This window comes from Eubalaena glacialis, chromosome 14, assembly GCF_028564815.1.
Source record: "Eubalaena glacialis isolate mEubGla1 chromosome 14, mEubGla1.1.hap2.+ XY, whole genome shotgun sequence".
NCBI lineage: Eukaryota > Metazoa > Chordata > Mammalia > Artiodactyla > Balaenidae > Eubalaena > Eubalaena glacialis.
Genome location: NC_083729.1, coordinates 80,630,693 through 80,653,898, shown reverse-complemented (window position 1 = coordinate 80,653,898; position 23,206 = coordinate 80,630,693). Strand labels below are relative to the sequence as shown.

General features: G+C 38.2%; 1 protein-coding gene across 2 annotated transcripts; it reads left to right on the top strand.

Annotated features, from left to right (window-relative positions):
- The first annotated feature begins 1,794 nt into the window (after positions 1 to 1,794).
- On the top strand, positions 1,795 to 21,170 carry LOC133104811 (lysine-rich coiled-coil protein 1). Of its 2 annotated transcripts, XM_061210639.1 has the most exons (4): positions 1,795 to 1,994; positions 11,380 to 11,486; positions 11,849 to 12,024; positions 19,855 to 21,170. In XM_061210639.1, exon 4 carries the CDS (start codon positions 19,874 to 19,876, stop codon positions 20,645 to 20,647), a length of 774 nt encoding a protein of 257 aa, XP_061066622.1. In that variant the 5' UTR covers positions 1,795 to 1,994; positions 11,380 to 11,486; positions 11,849 to 12,024; positions 19,855 to 19,873; the 3' UTR covers positions 20,648 to 21,170. The 2 variants fall into 2 exon arrangements, with proteins under 2 accessions (XP_061066622.1, XP_061066623.1); XM_061210640.1 differs by lacking the exon at positions 11,380 to 11,486.
- The last annotated feature ends 2,036 nt before the right edge of the window (positions 21,171 to 23,206 follow it).

Here is a 23,206-nt window from a genome sequence, read left to right as displayed (position 1 = left end):
AGCAATACTTCATGTTAGTTAGGGATACATACATATGTAGTAAAAATATACATATAAAGGCATGGACTTCCCTGGTGGCGCAGTGGTTAAGAATCTGCCTGCCAATGCAGGGGACACGGGTTCAAGCCCTGCTCAGGGAAGATCCCACATGTCGCGGAGCAACTAAGCCCATGAGCCACAACTACTGAGCCCATGCGCCACATCTACTGAAGCCCAAGTGCTCTAGAGCCCGCGCTCCGCAGCAAGAGAAGCCCGCGTACCGCAACGAAGAGTAGCCCCTGCTCACCGCAACTAGAGAAAGCCTGCGTGCAGCAACGAAGACCCAACACAGCCAAAAATAATAAATAAATAAAAATAAATTTTTTTTTAAAAAGGCATGAGAATGAGAAATATTGAATTCATGATAGTATTTACTCCTAAGGGGAGGAAGAGTTCTTTAGGAAGTAGGGAGAGGATGTTTCAGGAAGAAGTAGCAGATACAATAAACTGAGTTATGCAGTAGCTTGGTATTTAGGGGAATCAATAAAGGTTTAATGTTGCTGAATCATCAAGTGAATGCAGAGTGGGGAGGTGAGAACAGTAGGAAGATAATGATATCAGGCAGGTGCACAGAGGCCCAGGAGTAGCAGTCATGTTTGACTTTCTCCACCAGAATACGGGGAGCCAGTATGACTTCCAGATGGAACCCTTTGGCAGTATGGAGAGTAGATTGGAGGGGTGAAATGAGAGGAAGGATAAGTTAGGCAGCTATTGCCATGGCACTAACAAAAGATGATAAGAACCTGAAATTGGTCAACAGTAATGTGACAGGAAAGGAGAGCATACCCAAGAGAAACTTTTGCATAGTGCACCCAGGGACATGCCCATCAACAGGAAAATGGGTGGAATTTGGTACAGCAGTGAAATGAATAAATAACACCTATATGAAACAGCTTGGATGAACCTCAAAGTGTCGAGTGAAACAAGTCCCAGAATACTTCTAGAGAAAGACATAAATCTTATGAGATTCAGAAACAATCTAAACTTTTTTTTCATCACACGTATATATGATAAAGATATATACATATGGGGATTCCCCTGGTGGTCCAGTGGTTAAGACTCCATGCTCCCAGTGCAGGGGACCTGGGTTCGATTTCTGGTGGAGGAACTAGAGCCCGCATGCATGCCGCAACTAAAACGTCCCGCGTGCTGCAACTAAGACCCGGCGCAGCCAAAATAAATAAATATGTATATTTTAAAGATACGTATATACATATGAAAGGAAATGATGACTACAAACCATGGTAATGATTTCTTTGGGAGACAGGGAACGAAAGGATGAATGTGTGTGTATATATATATACGCATATACTGAGGGAGCCAGGAGAGAGAAAAACGTCACTTACGGAGCAATGATGATAACGTATCATAACCAAGGATTTTGCTCAGTCTACTCTGTGTATTAAAGGTTCTAACAAAGAAAAGAAAAACAGATAAAGCAGGAAAGCATGTATTTTTCAGATATTTTGGAGGTAGAATCCGTAGATTTCCTGACTTTTTTTCTTAGTGGTTTGAGATTCACTCTCCCAAGGTGAGCGGCCCCACGAGCTTTTCCTTCCTTCCAACGGAGAGACCAGGGTCAGCCCACGAACGGCGGGCGCGAGCCAGGTTAGAATACAGCACCGGAAGTAGCGGACGAAGGGGGCGGGGTAAACAGGAAGGCGGGGCTAAACGGGGCTTTCTGGGAGCGGGGCTGCTGGGCAAGTGCAGTAGCGCGCCTCGCCGCTATGGCGGCGGTGCTGTCCAGTCAGCTGCCGGTGGTGGCGGCGACTTCCCTTCAGGAAGTCCGGTCTCCGCCTCCTGCTCCCACCCCGCTTGCTCGGCGGCGGAGGCAGCGGTGGCGGCAGCGGTTGTCCCTGCCTCTCCGCCTCCTCCTCCTCGGCCTACCCACTGGCCGGCGGCGTTGGCGGGGAGGGGGACAGTAGTTGTAGACGGCCGCCCCTGCCTCAGAGAAGGTGAGTTCCCGCCCCGGCAGCGGGGGCGGCCCAGGCGTTCAGCCCCTCGACCCCGCGGCCCGGGAGAGGCCGGGCGGGCCCGGAGAGTACGCACCCCTCTCCACCCGCCACCCCCGGAAACGGGCGCCGGGGCCCCCACGCGGATCGTGGAGGGAGAAGGGACACCTCCGCTGCCGGGGAAGCTGAGGTTGGAGCGGGAGAGAGGCGACCAGGCCTAGGCCGTGGATCTGAAGCGTCAGGGAGAGGGAAGGGGGGTGATGAGGACACTCGGAGATCGAGGGGACAGAGACGAGGAGAGAAAAGGCCCCAGACGTGGAAGGGCGTAGACCTGCGCAGGGTGAAATCAACATCCTGGAAAGTAGCGCCCTCACTCACACGTGGGGAGAAGTGGAGTTCAGAGTTCGGGGAGGGTAGGAAGTAAACACGCGAGCTTAGAGGTGCCGGGGCCCTGGAGGAGAGAAGGGGGTGAGGCTTTTGAGGGATCACTTTGTAGAGTTTGCCCGGGTTTTTGAGGATAACGCCGTGTAAAACAAGCCTCTAAGATTTACAGTGGTCTGAGTTTTAATATGTACCTGCCAGCGTCAAAGCTAATAAAGCAGGACATGGGGCGGCGAAAACAGCTTTTATTCAGCAACTACTGACAGTAGGAAAAGAGCTGAGCTCCATTCCGATTTGCGCAGAGGTGTCTGGGGGTTTTAAAGGGAAAATGTAGGAATGGGGCAAGGTGGAGCTCAAGTAGAGGCAGGGACGTGCAAAATTACAAAGGGTTGGGTAGTGTCCTTGCAGTAGGCGAGCTGTGTCAGTTTGCCGGCAGTTACGGAAGTGAGGATTCTGTTTTCCCACAGGGACTGGGAGACAGGGGCCCTGTCCTTCCTGATGATTACACTGCAAAGGAATGGCTTCCAGATCCTTGAGAAAGACACTCCTAGGTTGTAGGAGGTACACACATACATCTCAGAGGGACAGAGCAAGGGTTCACATAGTAAACCCTTTTTAGTAAGTACTAAAGAGCGGCCAGGGACCTGTCATCAGGTGTTGGCTAGAACAAACAGTAAATGTGTTTTGACAGCCCCAAGTTTTTCCAGATCTGAGCTCAAAATGGGGCTGGTTCATCCGAGGGTCGTAGCCACAGGCTGCCTGGAGGCCAAGTTAAAGTTTGGTCAAGTCTTTGTGCAGAAGTTTGGAAGGAGTATATCTGCCTAGAGTTTTCACCAGCACATTTTCCCTAACACAGAAAGCTATTTCTTGATCATCTCAATCTAAGAGATGTTTGAGTTTCTACAATTACTGTATACCTGTAAACAAACTGCTGGTTCCAAACCCTGAGTTTAGGCTTTAAGGAAGTTTTGGAAAGGATTTTAGACGGTGGAGCTTGATCCCACTGCAGAAGATCTAGTAAAACATTCCGCCATCTTCATTTTCATAATTAATTTTTAGTATTTGCAGTGTTGCCTTATGTTGCTTTTTGTCTCCAGAGAGAAAGATGGTGGAAGCCAGAACATTGTTGGATAATTTAATTTCCTTTTTCCTGAAGGACAGCAGTAAATATAGTAACTTCATTAAAATAATTTTTATTTTCACCCTCTTCCACAGTATACTCTATTTTTGTGTGGTATTCAATAATCTTTTATACCTTTCACTTGGAGGAATGGCAAACAGTAAAGTATTATAAATTTCTTAAAACATTTTGTAAGAACTTTATGTAAATTCCATTCACTAAAAATGGAAATTAGAATTTCATTGCAACCAAATGATGTTCCATTAAGTCCCTTAGTGAAGACAACCTTTGGAAGACTAGATTTAGTGTCTTCAATCAACCTGGGTTAGTCTGATTGTTAGGATATTAAAAAATAAAATCTCTTGAATTTTCTGCTTTCGTACCAGATTTCCTGCCTTTCACTAACAAGTAAGCCTGAGCAGTTTATAGGTGTCAAGACTACAATTCATTTTAGCTCCCATGGCCACATCACAGGAAGATTTGGAAACAGTTTCTTACGGTAAAAAAAAAAAAAAAAAAAACAGCTTTCTGCCAGACTTGGTTTTTTGCAATAACTTTGAATATGTGCAATTACTAAACACTTTAAACCAGTTCACACGATGCTAGCAGTTACCTTTCTATACTGCTTCAAGGTGGTATGAGAACACTGGAATAGGAGTCTTGACTGTTAAGTTCTAATGCTAATTTCTTAACTAGCTGTATGACCCTAAGTCCCAAACTTCCTGGACTTGAGTTTTGTCATCTGTGGGGAGGGGAGTTGGACTAGCCCAACTGAGTGGTTCTCGATCAGGGGTGCTTTTGCCCCACCCTCTCCTCAGAGGACATTTAACAGTGTTTGGAGCCTTTTTTTTTTTCCCTTGGTTTTTGCCACTGGACAAGAAGGGGCTTGGTGATTACAGGTGCTACTGGCATCTACTTGGTATAGGCCAGAGATGCCACAAACAACCTAAAATGCACAGGCCACCAACACAAACAACAAAGGATTATCCTACTGAAAACGTCAGTAGTGTCGAAGTTGAGGAAGTCTGCACTAACCAAACTGAGCTCCTTGACAGCTCTAAAATTGTGAACTGATTTTGCTGTTCCATACTGATATTCTTTCCATGGCTTGGCTGTGTGCTAGAACAGCAATTCATAAAACATGAAACTTTGACCTCTAATGGCCATCAAATGACATTCAAAGAGTAATGAAGTCTGTTGAGTTACGGTTGAGACTTCACTAGGATTTGAAAAACAAAATACAACTTGTTACCTAAAAATTACCTCTTGTCGCTTTAAGTAAATATCCTTAATTAACTTTTCAGTTAACTGCTACTTAACACATACTAAATACTTGACATGCTATTTAAAACACTAGTAGGAGTAGGACCCAATGTATTTTTAGTTTAGATATTTATAAAAGCCTAACGTAATTGCCAATATAATAGTACATGAACAAGAAGAGAAAAAAAAAAATTTGCTTAGTACTTGGCCAGTATCTTTTTTTTTCCTTAAAAGACTTTATTAGGAGATTCCTCCAAAAGGTATCAAAGAATTGTAATGCTTCCAGTTATTAAAATTCCACTCTCACTTTCAAGACCCTGATACTATTAAAACTGCTGATGCATTTTCACCTATAGCTGTAACACTTATAAGGAGCTCCTCTATATTGGGCTTGATAATAAAGGTCAGTAAGGATTAAAAATTAGCAAGCAGGGAATATATAGACGGTGTAAGATTATAAATAGGAAATTGAGAAATTAAACTCAATCACAAAAACCCAAAGAAATACCACATGACCAGACTTATATGAAAAGAAATATGCATTGCATTTATGGTCAAGGGAAAGATTTTCCGGGACACTTTGTAATTCATTCAATGAAGTTTCTCAGATATTTTTGATAGTTAAAAATGTTCTACTGAGTAATAATATTCCTAAGAAATCAGTAAAAACAAAACCACAGCAAACAGTTCTTACTTGTCTGCTTTTTAGGAAAAAAAATTAGACTCATTTTAAGAATGAAGAACATTTCTGAATTCTTATTGAATCATAAATCCATTTACATAGCAATTACCAAAAATGTTCCTTTGTTTTCTTGACAGTAAGCAGAGATTCGAGTCAAATGACAGAAAATCTAGCTAACAGCCCTTCTTACAGTTATTCAGAAAACAGAACTCCTACTATGGACCAGGTACTGTGTGTTAGGAGAAGAGCATTCACAGACCCGTTCACGTTTACTGATCTTTTAGAAGGACTGGCATGTATTTGATGGCATTCTGAGATAGGATGTCTGCCATGGGTCCAAGTAAAACATTTCACAAGCAAGAACCTTGAGCTAGCTAGCCATAGATTACTTATAATTATTGATGTTCAAAGGTTTAGTTTAAGACATATATTTTATGTTAAGTATGTAACTAGTGCTCGCAATTAATGATTTTGTTAATTTCTTTGTATTCTGTCATTGGAAATATGCCATAGTAAATCCTCAGTTACTTTTATGGTTGTAGTATTAGTGTAAAACAGCTAGAGCTTGGCAAGCTCATAGGTCACATACTAATCTCATTTCCTGAAAAGGCAAGGTTAATAACTAACACAGGGCTTCCCTGGTGACGCAGTGGTTGAGAGTCTGCCTGCCAGTGCGGGGGACACGGGTTCGAGCCCTGGTCTGAGAGGATCCCACATGCCGCGGAGCAACTAGGCCCGTGAGCCACAATTACTGAGCCTGCGCGTCTGGAGCCTGTGCTCCGCAACAAGAGAGGCCGCGATGGTGAGAGGCCCGCGCACCGCGATGAAGAGTGGCCCCCACTTGCCGCAACTGGAGAGGGCCCTCGCGCAGAAACGAAGACCCAACACAGCCATAAATAAATAAATAAATAAACAAACCCAAAGTTTAAAAAAAAAAAATAACTAGCACAGTTAAGAATATTCATGATGCTAACAGGTACACGCTGCATCTCTCAAAACTTCTTAAATGGGATTTGACCTTCAAGGTCAAAACAAAAAGAAATAAAACAGCATACTTTGGTTAATGGTTTCTTTGGGGTTTTTTTTTTTTTTTTTTTTTTGGCCGCACCACTCGGCGTGCAGAATCTTATTAGTTCCCCAACCAGGGATCGAACCTGTGGCCCCTGCAGTGGAAGCACGGAGTCCTAACCACTGGACCACCAGGGAAGTCCCAGCATACTTTGGTTAAGATAACAGAATCAGTTACCTAGTCTCCTAAAACTTAGTGCTGTGTTCTACTTAGTCTTTCCTAAGATTATAATGTATTAAAAGATTGCAGTTCTCAAGAGCCAGGAACAAGGGAAGGATATCCATCCTCACCACTTCTTTTCAGTATTGTACTAGAGGCCCTAACCAGTATAGTCAGACAAGAAAAAAAAAAAAAGGTTTACAGATAGGAGAGGAAGAAATCACACTGTCTTTATTTGCAGATGCTATGATCATCTATGTAGAAAACCCCAAGGAATTTTGGGAAATGCTACTAGAATAAGAAGTGAGTTTATCAAGGACACGAAATACAAGGTCAATATACAAATCCAATAGTATTTCTAAATGTTAGCAACAAGCAATTAGACATTGAGATTTTTTTAAAAATACTATTTACTATTGCATCAAACAAAATACTTTTGGATAACTTTACAAAGTACAGTGAATGCTACATAACATTGCTGAGAGAAAGAAGATGCAAATAGTGGGGAAAATTGTCTTTTAATGCTTCTTAGTGAACTAAATTTAAAAGTATAGGACCATGCCATTAATTTGGTATATTTATTAAAGAGGAAGAATTTATTAAAGGGAAGCTAATTATACCTAAAACTTAGCAAGTTAACATTCCTAATTTTGCTCAAACATTTTTTTCTTCAGTGATTAAGGATATTTAAGAAATATTTTTAAAACCTTTATGCTGTATTATGTTTTAATACCATGTCACAACACAAATCAAATAATGTGCTGTGGGTGTGAAAAATTTTAGTAAATTTTTCACTCAAATTGAGTTGATTTACTCGTTCAACCTATTAAACCTATTGAGGCATATTAAAAACATTTCATACAATGCAAAAGTTAAGTTCAGGTTTTGCTATTTCTAAAAGGGTGGTTGGAATGTAACAAATTCTCTCTGACAGGTCTAGAATTAGGAAAAGTGGAGTGGTTCTTAGTATTTTATTAGGATATGAAGCATTTTTTAGACAGTTTTGAATTACAAGTAATTCATACTATTCATGTGTTTCATATTTAACTCAGTAGTTCACGTGCAGTGTTTTTATTACTTTAGCTTTTGCAATGGCTTTAGCTACTAATACTGAAATAAAAAAGACCAAACCTTGTACAGCTATTGAATAACAACGTGCATAGTTTCATTTCTCCAAAATAAAAGATTCCATTTTCTTTCTCTTTCCACTATGATATCTTTCCTGGAAGTAAATGACATTGTGAGTGTTGGTCTATAACTAGGCTTGTGGTGTACAAATAGGAGTGTCAAGTTTTCAGAATTTTGCTAGATTTTTTCCAAAAATTTTAGAAGGTACAACTGAAAAAATACTCCAGATTAGTTTCAGAAGAGACAAACTATTTCTTGCTTGAGACCTAATACCAGCTTGTAAATAACCTGCGTGTTTCTGCTTGACATTCCATATTCTTTTAGACATTATATGTAGCAGACGTTAACACAGGACATAAACTGAAATCTTTACAAAGAGTTGGTTTAAAATCAGAGCAATCAGAAAAGATAATAAGGATCAAGTTGAACTTTCAGCTTTCATTAAAAAAAAAAAAAAGTCCTTCTGAAACATGAGTTAGCTTGAAATACAAAGAATAGGTGCTCCTGTCAGGCACTCCTGACCTGTTTACCCATAACCTTTTCTACTTTCTGTAGTTACTAGAATAATTGGTTGGAAAAACATTTCATTCTATCAGTTAAGTAGATGAAATTCTGAATAACAATAAAAACAGCTCAGTTGTACAGCCCTCAGTATGCTAAGCACTTTACATTTATTAATTTCCTTAAGACACACAACGACTCTGAGGTGTATGTTATAGCCTATGTTAGAGGTTGAGAAACTCGACCAAGCTCATATAACTAATAAATCCCAGAGCTGACTCCAGAGTCCCTATGTCTGGCTCGTAGAAGCAGTGAGATAATTAACATAGTATGACAACCAGCAGTTCTGCATAGGTGACTTGAGCTTTGTTAGGTGGGTGATCTTTCTAGAAACAAAGCCAACACTTAAAAATCCAGTTTAACAAATTAAGGTAGAATTTTTTTTTCAAAACATTCATTATAGATCTTTAAGCTCCTCTCGTACACCTTACTGAGGTATACTTACAATAAACGGCACTTATTTAAAGTGTACAGTTCAATGAGTTTTTGACAGGTGTATACTCCCATGAAACCACCTTCATAAACAAAATGCCAAATGTTTCCACCAACCCCAACAGTTTCCTCCTGCCCCTTTACAGTCCATCCCTCCCTCCACCCCTGTCCCTGGCAACCACTAATCTGCTTTCTATCACTATAGATTAGTTTGCATTTCTAGAACTTTTTATAAGTGGACTCATAGTAGGTACTCTTTTGTGTCTTACTCAACATGATGATTTTGTGATTCATCCATGTTGTATGTCTTGCTATTTTGTTCATTTTTACAGCTGAATAATTCTGTTGTATGGATATACCACATTTTGTTTACCCATTCCCTTGTTGATAGACATTAGGGTTGTTTCAGTTTTTGGCTATTACAAATAAAGCTGCTGTGAATATTCATGTACAGGTCTTTGTATGGATTTATGTTTTCAGTTCTCTTGGGCAAATACATATGAGTGAAATGACTGGATCATATAGTAGGTATTTAACTTTTAAAGAAATTGTCAGATTGTAAAGTTGTACCATTTTAAATTCTAACTAGTAGTGTATGGGAGTTCCAGTTGTTCAGCGTCCTTACCAACACTTGGTATTTTCAGTCCTTTTAATTTAGTCATTCTGATGATGGTGTAGTATTATCTCGTGGTTTTAATTCGCATTTACTTGGCTGTTTATATTTTTTTCTGAAATGTCTGTTCGAATCGTTTGCCCATTTTTAACTGAGTTTGTCTTATTATTGAGTCATAGAGTTCTTTATTTATTCTAGGTAGAAGTCCTTTGTCTGATGTATGAAATAAGAATGCGTTCCACCATTTTGTGGCTAACTTTTCATTTTTTTTAATGGAGAGCTGTGTAAAGCCCTGGAGATCAGAAAATATTTCAGGTTTTGTAAAAGCGGAGAAGTGGATTCTAGAACGTGGAGAAGTTTTACATCAGTTGGAAAGGCAGCCAAGCATATCAGTTAATAACAGATTCTGGAGCCAGACTGCTCCTGTCATTTATTAACTGCAATCACAGACATGTTTCTTAACTTTTCTATGCCTCAGTTTCCTCATCTATTAACTATGAATAATAATAGTACTTAGCCCATAGGCTTCTTAGGAGCATAAAATTAGTTACTATTCTTAAGTGCTGAAATAGTACCTGGTACATGGTAAGGGCAATGCTGAGTAAGTGTTACAGAACAAATTATTAATAAGTGACTTGTAAATGTAATACTTTGAAGTGACCATAAAAGGCAATTTCAGGTTTACTAAAAGTACAAGTGATGCCATGCCTTATTTTCTTTTGTGAACCATCTCGTAGATCAGAGGAATGTTGTGGGATCATATTCTTCAGTGAGGACACTCAGTTTTCCGTGAGATTTTGGGGTATCCAGCAGTGTGCCAGGAGGTACTTGTTTAAATGGCACATTTTATTTAAAGATTAAATTAAAACTTTTACATAAAATGGATGTTTTAAGGCTAGAATTCAAGAAGTTCACGAGTTTTTAAGGTTAGTCATGAAACTTGAAATACATCTTTCTGTGATTGATCTCTAGGCTGTATACTCCCTAGACCTCCAGGCAATAAGAGTTCACTTGTCTGACTGTATAGAATGCTTTGGTCAAAATGATTGAGATTGAGAACGATTGCTGTAGAAAGAATAGTTACAATTTAGGAAGACATGTCATGTATTTTTCAAATATTAATAAAATGGAAAAATAAGACATTTATATAGTACAAATAGATTTGAATAATCAGACTCATAAGAAGGAAGATGGTGGGGAGCGGAGTGGAGAAGCATAGAGTGTTCACATAAAGATGCTGAATTTAATTTTGGAATAAACTCAGATTCTATGAAATTCTTAATTTCTTTCTTATTGGGACTGAATAGATCAATCCTAGATGAAGGAAAAGGGTGAATTCTTTGTAGCATGCCATAGGTATTATCTTACTGTCTTCCTACTTAAAGTTTTCACCAGTAACATGGATGAACACATAGACTGAATGCATATAAAAACTATGTGTGGGAAAAGTAGCAAATGTCAAGATTAAAACAATTTGAATTTTAAAGATCGTCAGAGGTAGGAATGGTGGCCTAAACCCATTACAAGATGAAGTGTAAAGTCCTGCATTTAGAGAAATTAGTCAATTACATTAAGTACCAGATGGGAGAAGACAGCCAATGTGGGGAGAGAGATGCTACCTCTGGGATTTTAGCAATTACAAATGTCAGTAGAAGTCAGTAACATGTCTGCTATAAGACACGAAGTACTAAGGCTGGATGCCCCAGATCATTTCCATAAAGTCCAGAGTTCTACTGGTGCCCTAATAACTTCTCCTTCAGAATGGTATTTTCTGGACTAAAAAATATATTACCATAGTAAATATCAGAGGCTTACTAAATGTTTTTATACTAAAATTGTCATTCTAATAAGCAAAAAGCCAGTACTTTAGCCTTGCAAGCACTTAGGAAATTAAAATTTGAGATGGTATATGAAATGATATCCAGGTGAAGATTGAAAATATTACCCTAAATGTGTTACCTCCCTTTATTTTATTTATAGATACCACGTTGAATGAGCAAAGACTGAACTTTTTACAGATACCTTTTGTAAAAGGCTTATAAGGAATAGTGCCATAATTTGAATTGCAGTGGGTTTCACGTTATGAGGTAGGTTGAAAATAAAGGGCTTCAAAATTGTTAGTATTTTTTATACTGAAGCTGATACTTTGACTTGAAAGCAAGCAAAACTCTAAAAGTGTTAGTTCAGACTAAATATATTAAAACTCATGAGTGCTATCTTCAAATTCAGAGGTGTAAATTTTGGATCACTTTCTCTAAAATAAACAATATTATTTATTTTTCAAGGGTAAAATACATACTCAAAAAGTTAGCTTTACTTTCAGATTTACAGGAAGCAAAATAAGAAATTGAAGATGCATTGTATGAGTTTTCAGATGATTGATCTATGTTGATGTAATTCTAAACTTTGAATTATTTAATTGTTATAACAAGCTTGTGCTTGGTTTCAGGTGAATGGGAGTGGAGTATTGGACAAAAAATAGATTTTTTAATCTCTGCATCATGGTTTTTAGCTCCTCAGTTGTTGCACAGTCTCACTATTTGGGGAAAGTTCATGCTAAAAAACTGAAGCAATTAATGGATGAATATGATCAAATTTCTCCACCAAGTTCTCAACCTGATAAGGGTAAGGTTCCATTCACCTCTTCATTGATCTCTGCACCATCTGTGATCTTTTGGGATTGGCTTCTTTCACTCTGCATGTCTTCAAGGTTCATCCACGTTGTACCATTTATTAGTATTTCATTCCTTTTTATTGCTGAATAATATTCCATTGTGTGAATTGCCACATTTTATTTATCCATTCATCAGTTGATGATCACTGAGTCATTTCTGCATTTAGCTGTTAGGAATAGTGCTGCTGTGAACATTTTTGTACAAGTTTTTGTGTGGACATAGATTTTCAGTCCTCTTGCGTTGAAACCCAAGAGTGAAATTGCTGGGGTTATGTGGTAACTCTACGTTTGACACTTTGAGGAACGGCCAAACTGTTTTCCAAAGTAGCTGCACATTTTATATTCGCACCAAGAATGAATGAAGTTTCCAGTTTTTCCTCCTTTTTGTCAACACTTACTATTATGTCTTGTTTTTTTGTATTTTTTTATACAGCAGGTTCTTATGAGTTATCCATTTTATACATATTAGTATATATATGTCAATCTCAATCTCCCAATTCATCACACCACCCCACCACCACCACCACTTTCCCCCCTTGGTGTCCATACGTTTGTTCTCTACATCTGTGTCTCTATTTCTGCCCTGCAAACAGGTTCATCTGTACCATTTTTCTAGGTTCCACATATATGCGTTAATATATGATATTTGTTTTTCTCTTTCTGACTTACTCCACTCTATATGACAGTCTCTAGATCCATCCATGTCTCTGCAAATGACCCACTTTAGTTCCTTTTTATGGCTGAGTAATACTCCATTGTATGTATGTACCACATCTTCTTTATCCATTCATCTGTCAATGGGCATTTAGGTTGCTTCCGTGACCTGGCTATTGTAAATAGTGCTGCAATGAACATTGGGGTGCATGTGTCCTTTTGAATTATGGTTTTCTCTGGGTATATGCCCAGTAGTGGGATTGCTGGATCATATGGTAATTCTATTTTTAGTTTTTTAAGGAACCTCCATACTGTTCTCCATAGTGGCTCTATCAATTTACATTCCCACCAACAGTGCAAGAGGGTTTCCTTTTCTCCACACCCTCTCCAGCATTTGTTGTTTGTAGATGTTCTTATGATGCCCATTCTAACTGGTGTGAGGTGATACCTCATTGTAGTTTTGATTTGCATTTCTCTAATAATTAGTGATGTTGAGCAGCTTTTCTTGTGCTTCTTGGCCATCTGTATGTCTTCTTTGGAGAAATGTCTATTTAGGTCTTCTGCCCATTTTTTGATTGGGTTGTTTGTTTTTTTTTAATATTGAGCTGCATGAGCTGTTTATATATTTTGGAGATTAATCCTTTGTCTGTTGATTCGTTGGCAAATATTTTCTCCCATTCTGAGGGTTGTCTTTTCGTCTTGTTTGTAGTTTCCTTTGCTTTGCAAAAGCTTTTAAGTTTCATTAGGTCTCATTTGTTTATTTTTGTTTTTATTTCCATTACTCTAGGAGGTAGATCAAAAAAGATCCTGCTGTGATTTATGTCAAAGAGTGTTCTTCCTATGTTTTCCTCTAAGAGTTGTATACTGTCCGGTCTTACATTTAGGTCTCTAATCCATTTTGAGTTTATTTTTGTGTATGGTATTAGGGAGTGTTCTAATCTCATTCTTTTACATCTAGCTAGCTGTCCAGTTTTCGCAGCACCACTTATTGAAGAGACTGTCTTTTCTCCGTTGTATATCCTTGCCTCCTTTGTCATAGATTAGTTGACCATAGGTGCGTGGGTTTATCTCTGGGCTTTCTAACCTGTTCCATTGATCTGTATTTCTGTTTTTGTGCCAGTACCATATTGTCTTGATTACTGTAGCTTTGTAGTATAGTCTGAAGTCAGGGAGTTTGATTCCTCTAGCTCCGTTTTTTTCTCTCAAGACTGCTTTGGCTATTCAGGGTCTTTTGTGTCTCCATACAAATTTTAAGATTTTTTGTTCTAGTTCTGTAAAAAGTGCCATTGGTAATTTGATACTGATTGCATTGAATCTGTACATTGCTTTGGGTAGTATAGTCATTTTCACAATATTGATTCTTCCAATCCAAGAACATGGTATATCTCTCCAACTGTTGGTATCATCTTTAATTTCTTTCATCAGTGTCTTATAGTTTTCTGCAGACAGGTCTTTTGCCTCCCTAGGTAGATTTATTCCTAGATATTTTATTCTTTTTGTTGCAGTGGTAAATAGGAGTGTTTCCTTAATTTCTCTTTCAGATTTTTCGTCATTAGTGTATAGGAATGCAAGAGATTTCTGTGCATTAATTTTGTATCTGCAACTTTACCAACTTCATTGATTAGCTCAAGTAGTTTTCTGGTGGCATCTTTAGGATTCTCTATGTATAGTATCATGTTATCTGCAAACAGTTGCAGTTTTACTTCTTCTTTTCCAATTTGTATTCCTTTTATTTCTTTATCTTCTGTGATTGCCCTGTCTAGGACTTCCAAAACTATGTTGAATAATAGTGGCAAGAGTGGACATCCTTGTCTTGTTCCTGATTTTAGTGGCAATGCTTTCAGTTTTTCACCATTGAGAATGATGTTTGCTGTGGGTTTCTCATATATGGCCTTTATTATGTTGAGGTAGGTTCTCTCTATGCGCACTTTCTGGAGAGTTTTTATCATAAATGGGTGTTGAATTTTTGTCAAAAGCTTTTTCTGCATCTATTGAGATGATCATATGGTTTTTCTTCTTCAATTTGTTAATATGGTGTATCACATTGATTGATTTGCGTATATTGAAGAATCCTTGCATCCCTGGGATAAATCCCACTTGATCATGGTGTATGATCCTTTTAATGTGTTGTTGGATTCTGTTTGCTAGAATTTTGTTGAGGATTTTTGCATCTATATTCATCAGTGATATTGGTCTGTAATTTTCTTTTTTTGTAGTATCTTTGTCTGGTTTTGGTATCAGGGTGATGGTGGCCTCATAGATTGAATTTGGGAGTTTTCCTTCCTCTGCAATTTTTTGGAAGAGTTTGAGAAGGATGGGTATTAGCTCTTCTCTAAATGTTTGATAGAATTCACCTGTGAAGCCATCTGGTCCTGGACTTTTGTTTGTTGGAAGATTTTTAATCACAGTTTCAATTTCATTACTTGTGATTGGTTTGTTAATATTTTCTATTTCTCCCTGGTTCAGTTTTGGAAGGTTATACCTTTCTAGGAATGTGTGCATTTCTTCCAGGTTGTCCATTTTACTGGCATAGTGTTATTTGTAGTAACCTCTTAGGATGCTTTGTATTTCTGCAGTGTCTGTTGGAACTTCTCCTTTTTCATTTCTAATTTTATTGATTTGAGTCCTCTCCCTCTTTTTCTTGATGAGTCTGGCTAATGGTTTATCAATTTTGTTTATCTTCTCAAAGAACCAGCTTTTAGTTTTATGGATCTTTGCTATTGTTTTCTTTGTTTCTATTTCATTTATTTCTGCTCTAATCTTTATGATTTCTTTCCTTCTATTAACTTCGGGTTTTGTTTGTTCTTCTTTCTCTAGTTCCTTTAGGTGTAAATTTAGATTGTTTATTTGAGATTTTTATTGTTTCTTGAGGTAGGCTTGTATTGCTATAAACTTCCCTCTTAGAACTGCTTTTGCTGCATCCCATAGGTTTTGGATCGTCATGTTTTCATTGTCATTTGTCTCTAGGTAGTTTTTGATTTCATCTTTGATTTCTTCAGTGATCTCTTGGTTATTTAGTAACGTATTGTTTAGCCTCCATGTGTTTGTGTTTTTTACGTTTTTTTCCCCTGTAATTGATTTCTAATCTCATAGCGTTGTGGTCAGAAAAGATGCTTGATATGATTTCAATTTTCTTAAATTTACTGAGGCTTGATTTGTGACCGAAGATGTGATCTATCCTGGAGAATGATCCGTGCGCACTTGAGAAGAAAGTGTAATCTGCTGTTTTTGGATGGAATGTCCTATAAATATCAATTAAATCTATCTGGTCTATTGTGTCATTTAAAGCTTCTGTTTCCTTACTAATTTTCTGTTTCGATGATCTGTCCATTGGTGTAAGTGAGGTGTTACAGTCCTCCACTATTATTGTTTTATTGTCGATTTCCTCTTTAATAGCTGTTAGCAGTTGCCTTATATATTGAGGTGCTCCTATGTTGGGTGCATATATATTTATAATTGTTATATCTTCTTCTTGGATTGATGCCTTGATCATTATGTAGTGTCCTTCCTTGTTTCTTGTAACATTCTTTATTTTAAAGTCTATTTTATCTGATATGAGTATTGCTATTCCAGCTTTCTTTTGATTTCCATTTGCATGGAATATCTTTTTCCATCCCCTCACTTTCAGTCTGTATGTGTCCCTAGGTCTGAAGTGGGTCTCTTGTAGACAGCATACATATGAGTCTTGTTTCTGTATCCATTCAGCAAGCCTGTGTCTTTTTGTTGGAGCATTTAATCCATTCACGTTTAAGGTAATTATCGATACGTATGTTCCTATTACCATTTTCTTAATTGTTATGGGTTTGCTTTTGTAGGTCTTTTTCTTCTCTTGTGTTTCCAACTTACAGAAGTTCCTTTAGCATTTGTTGTAGAGCTGGTTTGGTGGTGCTGAATTCTTTTAGCTTTAGTTTGTCTGTAAAGCTTTTGATTTCTCCGTCAAATCTGAATGAGATCCTTGCCAGGTAGACTAATCTTGGTAGTAGGTTCTTCCCTTTCATCACTTTCAGTATATCATGTCACTCCCTTCTGGCTTGTAGAGTTTCTGCTGAGAAATCAGCTGTTAACCTTATGGGAGTTCCCTTGTATGTTATTTGTCATTTTTCCCTTGTTGCTTTCAATAATTTTTCTTTGTCTTTAATTTTTGTCAATTTGATTACTGTGTGTCTCAGCATGTTTCTCCTTGGGTTTATCCTGCCTGGGACTCTCTGTGCTTCCTGGACTTGGGTGGCTATTTCCTTTCCCATGTTAGGGAATTTTTTGACTATCATCTTTTCAAATATTTTCTCAGGTCCTTTCTCTCTCTCTTCTCCTTCTGGGACCCCTATAATGCAAATGTTGTTGCATTTAATGTTGTCCCAGAGGTCTCTTAGGCTGTCTTCATTTCTTTGCATTCTATTTTCTTTATTCTGTTCTGTGGCAGTGAATTCCACCATTTTGTCTTCAAGGTCACTTATCCGTTCTTCTGCCTCAGTTATTCTGCTATTGATTCCTCCTAGTGTATTTTTCATTTCAGTTATTGTATTGTTCATCTCTGTTTGTTTGTTCTTTAATTCTTCTAGGTGTTTGTTCTTTAATTCTTCTAGGTCTTTGTTAAACATTTCTTGCATCTTCTCGATCTTTGCCTCCATTCTTTTTCCGAGGTCCTGGATCAACTTCACTATCGTTATTCTGAATTCTTTTTCTGGAAGGTTGCCTATCTCCACTTCATTTAGTTGTTTTTCTGGGGTTTTACCTTGTTCCCTCATCTGGTACAATGTCCTCTGCCTTTTCATTTTGTCTTTCTGTGAATGTGGTTTTCCTTCCACAGGCTGCAGAATTGTAGTTTTTCTTGCTTCTGCTGTCTGCCCTCTGGTTGATGAGGCTATAAGCTTATAGGATAGATGATTGCTACAGGGGCTTTTTCTTGATCTGTGTCTCAACAAGTGGCACCTATCTGTCTTTTTGATTCTAGCCATCCTAGTGGCTATGAAGTGAAATCTTTTTATTATAAAACATATTTAAACATATAAGGAGAGAAAACAGTATTATGAACGCTCACGTACCCACCATCCAGTTTTAACAATTATCAACATCTTTTTAATCTTATTAGTGACTTTTAACAGTTTTATTGAGGTATAGTTGACATACAGTAAACTGTATGTATTCCAGGTATACAATTTGATAGGTCTTGAAAGGTGTATATACCCATGAAATGATCACCACAATTAAGATAATAAACATATCCATACCCACAAAAGTGCCATTTATAATTTCTCCCTCCTACTTTTTCCTGCCTCATCCCCAAGCAACCACTGTGTTACTACAGATTAGTTTGCATTTTAAAGAGTTTTATATATATGGAATCATATGTACTCTTTTGTCAGGCTTCTTTCATTCAGCATGATTATTTTGAGATTCATCTATTTCAAGTGTATCAAAAATATATTCCTTTTTATCACTGATTCCATTCTATAGATATACCACTATTTGATTTATGCATTCACCTGTTGATCAATATTTGGGTTTTTTTTTTTTTTCCTTTCCAGGGCTATTACAAATAACACTGCTATGAACATTCATGTATAAGTCTTTATGTGGACATATACTTCCTTTTCTTTTGGATAAATATCTAGGAGTGGAATAACTGGATCGTATGTTAGGTGTATGTTTAACTTCCTCCGAAACTACCAGACTGTATTCCAATTAGTTGTATCATTTTACATCCCTACCAGCAATGTATGAGAATTCCAATTGTCCCACCTCCTCACCAGTCTCTTTAATTTCAGTCATTCTAGTGAGGGTGAGGTAGTACCTTTTTGTGTTTTTAATTGACGTTTACTTGATGACGAATGACATTGAGCATCTTTCATTTGTTTATTGTCCATTTGTATATATTCTTTTCTGAAGTGTCTGTTCAAATTTTTTTACCCATATTTAATCAATTATTTGTTACATTATTTTGCTCTAGTCAGAATTTTTATACTGTTTGAGTTGAATAAGAGCTAAATTTTCTGACTCACCAAATTAGGCTTCATTTAGACTTTCTTTTTAATCTCAAATTGCCAGTAAAGCTAGCTGATCATTAGTGACTCTAGATTGCTCTCAGACTTGTTCTGTTAATGGAAAGAAATGTTTGTTTCTACGTGGGTTACGCTGCCTCCTAATTTCTGGAAATAAAGTATAACACAAATATATCTAGCGCATTATCATCTCATAGTGAGTACCTTTTCTGCTAGATTTGTAACGCAGGATTTGAGGTGGGGGGAGAGAAAGAGGAATAGTAGTTGTACTGCCCCCACCCCCCAAAAGAAATTTAAACAAGCAAACAAAGACTAACATTATCTGCTTTACATTTCTTTTGAAACTTTTCTCTACATAAATCCTAGCCCCTCTCAGCTGTCACCTCCATTTCCTTCCTTAACCCTCCCACCAGTGCTTTAATAGAGAACAAACCAGAAGGGATTCTATAATGCTTTTTTCACCAATCAGAAGTAACAGAATGAAATCCAAGACCCTGTTCAGAAGATACGGAACTCTTTTCCCTAGTCTTTCCTCATGCCCTATACCTACAAGTAGTTTTGTCTCATAGCTGAATTTCTAATTTCCAGCATTCCCAAACCATTTTACAAACATCCTTTTATTATTAAGTCTTACAATACTCTAGTCAGGTGAGTATATGTGTTCATTTTATTTTGTTTGAGTAAACAGAAGATTTTAAAGATCAAATTACTTCTCTATGGTTTATTACTTTTCTTAGACAACAGTATACAAAAAATTGACTAATCTGAACTTTAGAAATTGTTTGAACATTCAGATCAGGCCAGTCACCATGGATGTGTAAGTCATTGTATCCCTACATTCCTTACGTTTTTAGCCCTAGAAAAGAATTCTATATGTCAGCTCCTTTCTACCCTCTTCATCCCACTTCTGAGAAAGATAAAATTATTTGTGAGTGGCCTAGACAATATTTGACCTTTCTGATGCTCCTTTTTGGCATTTAATGTCATGATGTTTAACTTTCATGCCAAAGTAGGTTTTAATTTGTTTGGGCTTCTTTATTTTGTTTTTTGAGACTCTTTTCAAGAGTAAAGGAAATATTCAGCATAAAATAATATAGTAAGAAGAATTTTTTCCCATTTTCTCTACAGAGAATCCCTTGTCAACCTAATGAAGCATTCAAAGAAGACATCTGACTCTTTTCAAGATGAACTTGAAGATTATATCAAAGTGCAGAAAGCCAGAGGCTTAGAGCCAAAGACTTGTTTCACAAAGAAGAGAGAGGATTATTTGGAAACCTGTGGATACAAAGAAGAGATTGATTCTAGACCCAGGTGTAGAATGTTTGATCAAAGACTCCCTTATGAACCCGTCCAGACCTACCGAAGACCATGCAGTATTTCACAAGCAATGGAGAAGCGGTTACCTCAGTGGCTACCAGCTCATGACAGCAGGCTGAGACTAGACTCCCTGAGCTACTGTCAATTCACCAGGGACTGTTTCTCAGGAAAACCAGTAGCCCTGAACTTTAGTCAACAAGAGTATAACTGTAGCTCATACAGTGTAGAATCTGGAGTTTACAGGCACCTCTCCTTAGAAAACAGTACCAGTGCCCATCAAGCTAGTTATAAACAGATACATCAGAAGAGAAAAAGACACCCAGAGGAAGGCCGGGAAAAACCAGAAGAGGAGCGGCCCAAGCATAAGAGGAAGAAAGCTTATGAGGAGATAGATTTAGACAAACACAAGAGTATCCGAAGAAACAAAACAGAGGTGGAAACAGTCAGAGTCAGTACAGAAAAGCTTAAGAACCGAAAGGACAAAAAAAGCCGAGATGTAGCCTCTAAGAAAGAGGAACGTAAGCGTAGAAAAGAGAAAAAGGAACAAGGGAAAGAAAGGACAGAAGAGGAGATGCTTTGGGACCAGTCTATCCTTGGATTTTGAAGCTCTTGCATTGGTTCTCCTGAGGTTAAACTGAAAAAATAGTTGAGGAGCTTGGTTTTACGATGTCCAAGTTCATATCGCTCTTTTCATGTGAACAGGTACAAAAGCTAAGTGCACAGAAAACATTTAGTGTACTTGCTCTCCAACATGGGAATTACTTTTCCTCTCTTCTAAAATCATTACTACATTTTTCTTATACGTAATGTAATTTCCCTTAATGAGGGTGGCTTTGCTTTTATTCATCAAATTGCTATGATGGTGGAAGTATTTTTCCCTTGGGAGGTCATTTATTTTAAATTGGAGGATTAATAGGCTATACAGAGTCTATTTCTTGATTGGGTTTTAGTTTGGGGTGGGTGTTTTTATATTAGTTTTCTCTGTGAAGCAGTTTGGATTGATTTTTTTTTTTACCTTCGTTAGATCTAACTTGCAGTATATTTTCTAGATTGGGAAGTGGAAAATGACATACATTATAATAAGCTTAAGTTACATACAGTTGTAAACGTTTCAAGAAGTCTTGATACAAAATCAGTTTATATTCTGGAAATGTTTATAATATAATAAAGTTCTAATTTCTACAATTTTTTTTGTTTTCTAATTTCTACATTTCTGAACACACAGTGATGTGTTCCTATTCAATGAAGATTTTCTTCTGGAAGAGCAATAACTGAGCATATATCAACCCACTTTTTAGGGCAGAAATCTGAACGACCACAATTTTTCCAAATAGTTGAAATTGGGGAATTTATAAGAAAATGCCATTAGAGGGACTTCCCTGGCAGTCCCATGGTTAAGAATCTGAGCTTCCACTGCAGGGGGCACAGGTTCCATCTCTGGTCAGGGAACTAAGATCCCCCATGGTGCGTGATGTGGCAAAAAAAAAAAAGCCATTGGAATATTCTTTCCTGACCAGTGTTTTCATTCTGATAATCCCCTTTTTTACGATAAGCATATCAAGTGTTTGAGCACTGCTATTTTGTTGTAGAAAGAGTGGTGACCTGGGAATCTGAATCCCAGGATTCTAGACTCAACTATGCCATCAAGTTGTTATGTGACTTTGGGGAATTCACTTTATTTTCCTCATTATCAAATATACCTAGAAGGACTGGCCTCTAAAATGCCTTGGATAACAACAAGATGCTGGGATATGAAAACTCTCTTTGCATCCTACAATGTTATGCTTACATGTTTATTGTAATATTAACTTTAAAATTATTTTGCTTAAATTATTTTTATTTATATATATTCCCTTCCCCTACTCAACCCTCTGCATGTAACCAGTCTCCCCACCCTTGCTAGGCTTCTGCCTTACTCAGCTCTGACCCCTATCTGGATCCCCACCTTGCCTAGCCTCCTACCTCAGTGGGTCCCAAATAGCAAAGAAGAAAGGAAGGAGGGCTTCCCCGGTTGCACAGTGGTTAAGAATCCGCCTGCCAATGCAGGGCACACGGGTTCAAGCCCTGGTCCGGGAAGATCCCACATGCCATGGAGCAACTAAACCCGTGCGCCGCAACTACTGAGCCTGTGCTTTAGCACCCATGAGCCACAACTACTGAGCCCGCGTGCCACAACTACTGAAGCCTGCACACCTAGAGCCCATGCTCTGCAACAAGAGAAGCCACCGCAATGAGAAGCCCGCGCACCGCAACGAAGAGTAGCCCCTGCTCACTGCAACTAGAGAAAGCCCGCGTGCAAAAACAAAGACCCAGTGCAGCCAATAAATAAATAAATATAAAGAAAGAAAGAAAGAAAATACATTTAAAAAAAAAAAGGAAGGAAGGGGAGGAGGGAGAGAGGGTAGGTGACCCATTTTGTTTTAAACTAATGACCACAAACCTCCAACCCATCAGGTTTCCCTAGTAAATTTCCCACCCTCAGAGATGTCTTATAGTCTCCCCTCTCTCCTCAAACCTTCCCCTCCCTGGTACCTGCCATACAGGGCCCCCTTTCTCTCAGCTGATGACCTCACCTCACACTCCAGTGAGAAAAACAGAAGCCTTCAGAGGGGGACTTATTCATTGTCCTACCACTGGATCTATAAGCTTCCCTCAAGTATTCTGTTCTCTGTCTTCTCTACAATAATAGTGTCCCTGCTCTTAATAAACACAAATCCCTCCCCTCATGCACTGAATCCTACACCCTTTTACCTTTTCAAGGACTTCATCTCTCTCCTGCACCTTGAATCTCTCCTCTACTGGATTATTCCTTTATATGCAAACAAGCTTCTCTTTCCCCTCTTCAAAAAACAAAGCAAACAAACAAAAAAACAAAACTCCCTTGACACCCTACATCCTCTTTCAGCTATCTCCTTTCTCTTTCACATCAAACTTGTCTACAACAGCTGTCTATACTCACACCTCTCATTCTCCCCTCCACCTATTCTAGTTTCTGTTCCTACCATTCCTCTGAGGCTGCTCTGATCAAAGTCTCCAATGCCTTCCATGTTGTCAAGTCCAGCCTCTCAGCAGCTTCCATTTGGTTAATCAGTCCCTCTTCCTTGAAACATTCCTCTCTCAGCTTCCATAGCACCACATTTTCCTGATTTTCCCTACCTCCATA

What these genes read in the sequence shown, in the direction of transcription:
- LOC133104811 (XM_061210640.1), top strand. Translation starts at nt 19,874, where the DNA reads ATGAAGCATTCAAAGAAGACATCTGACTCTTTTCAAGATGAACTTGAA.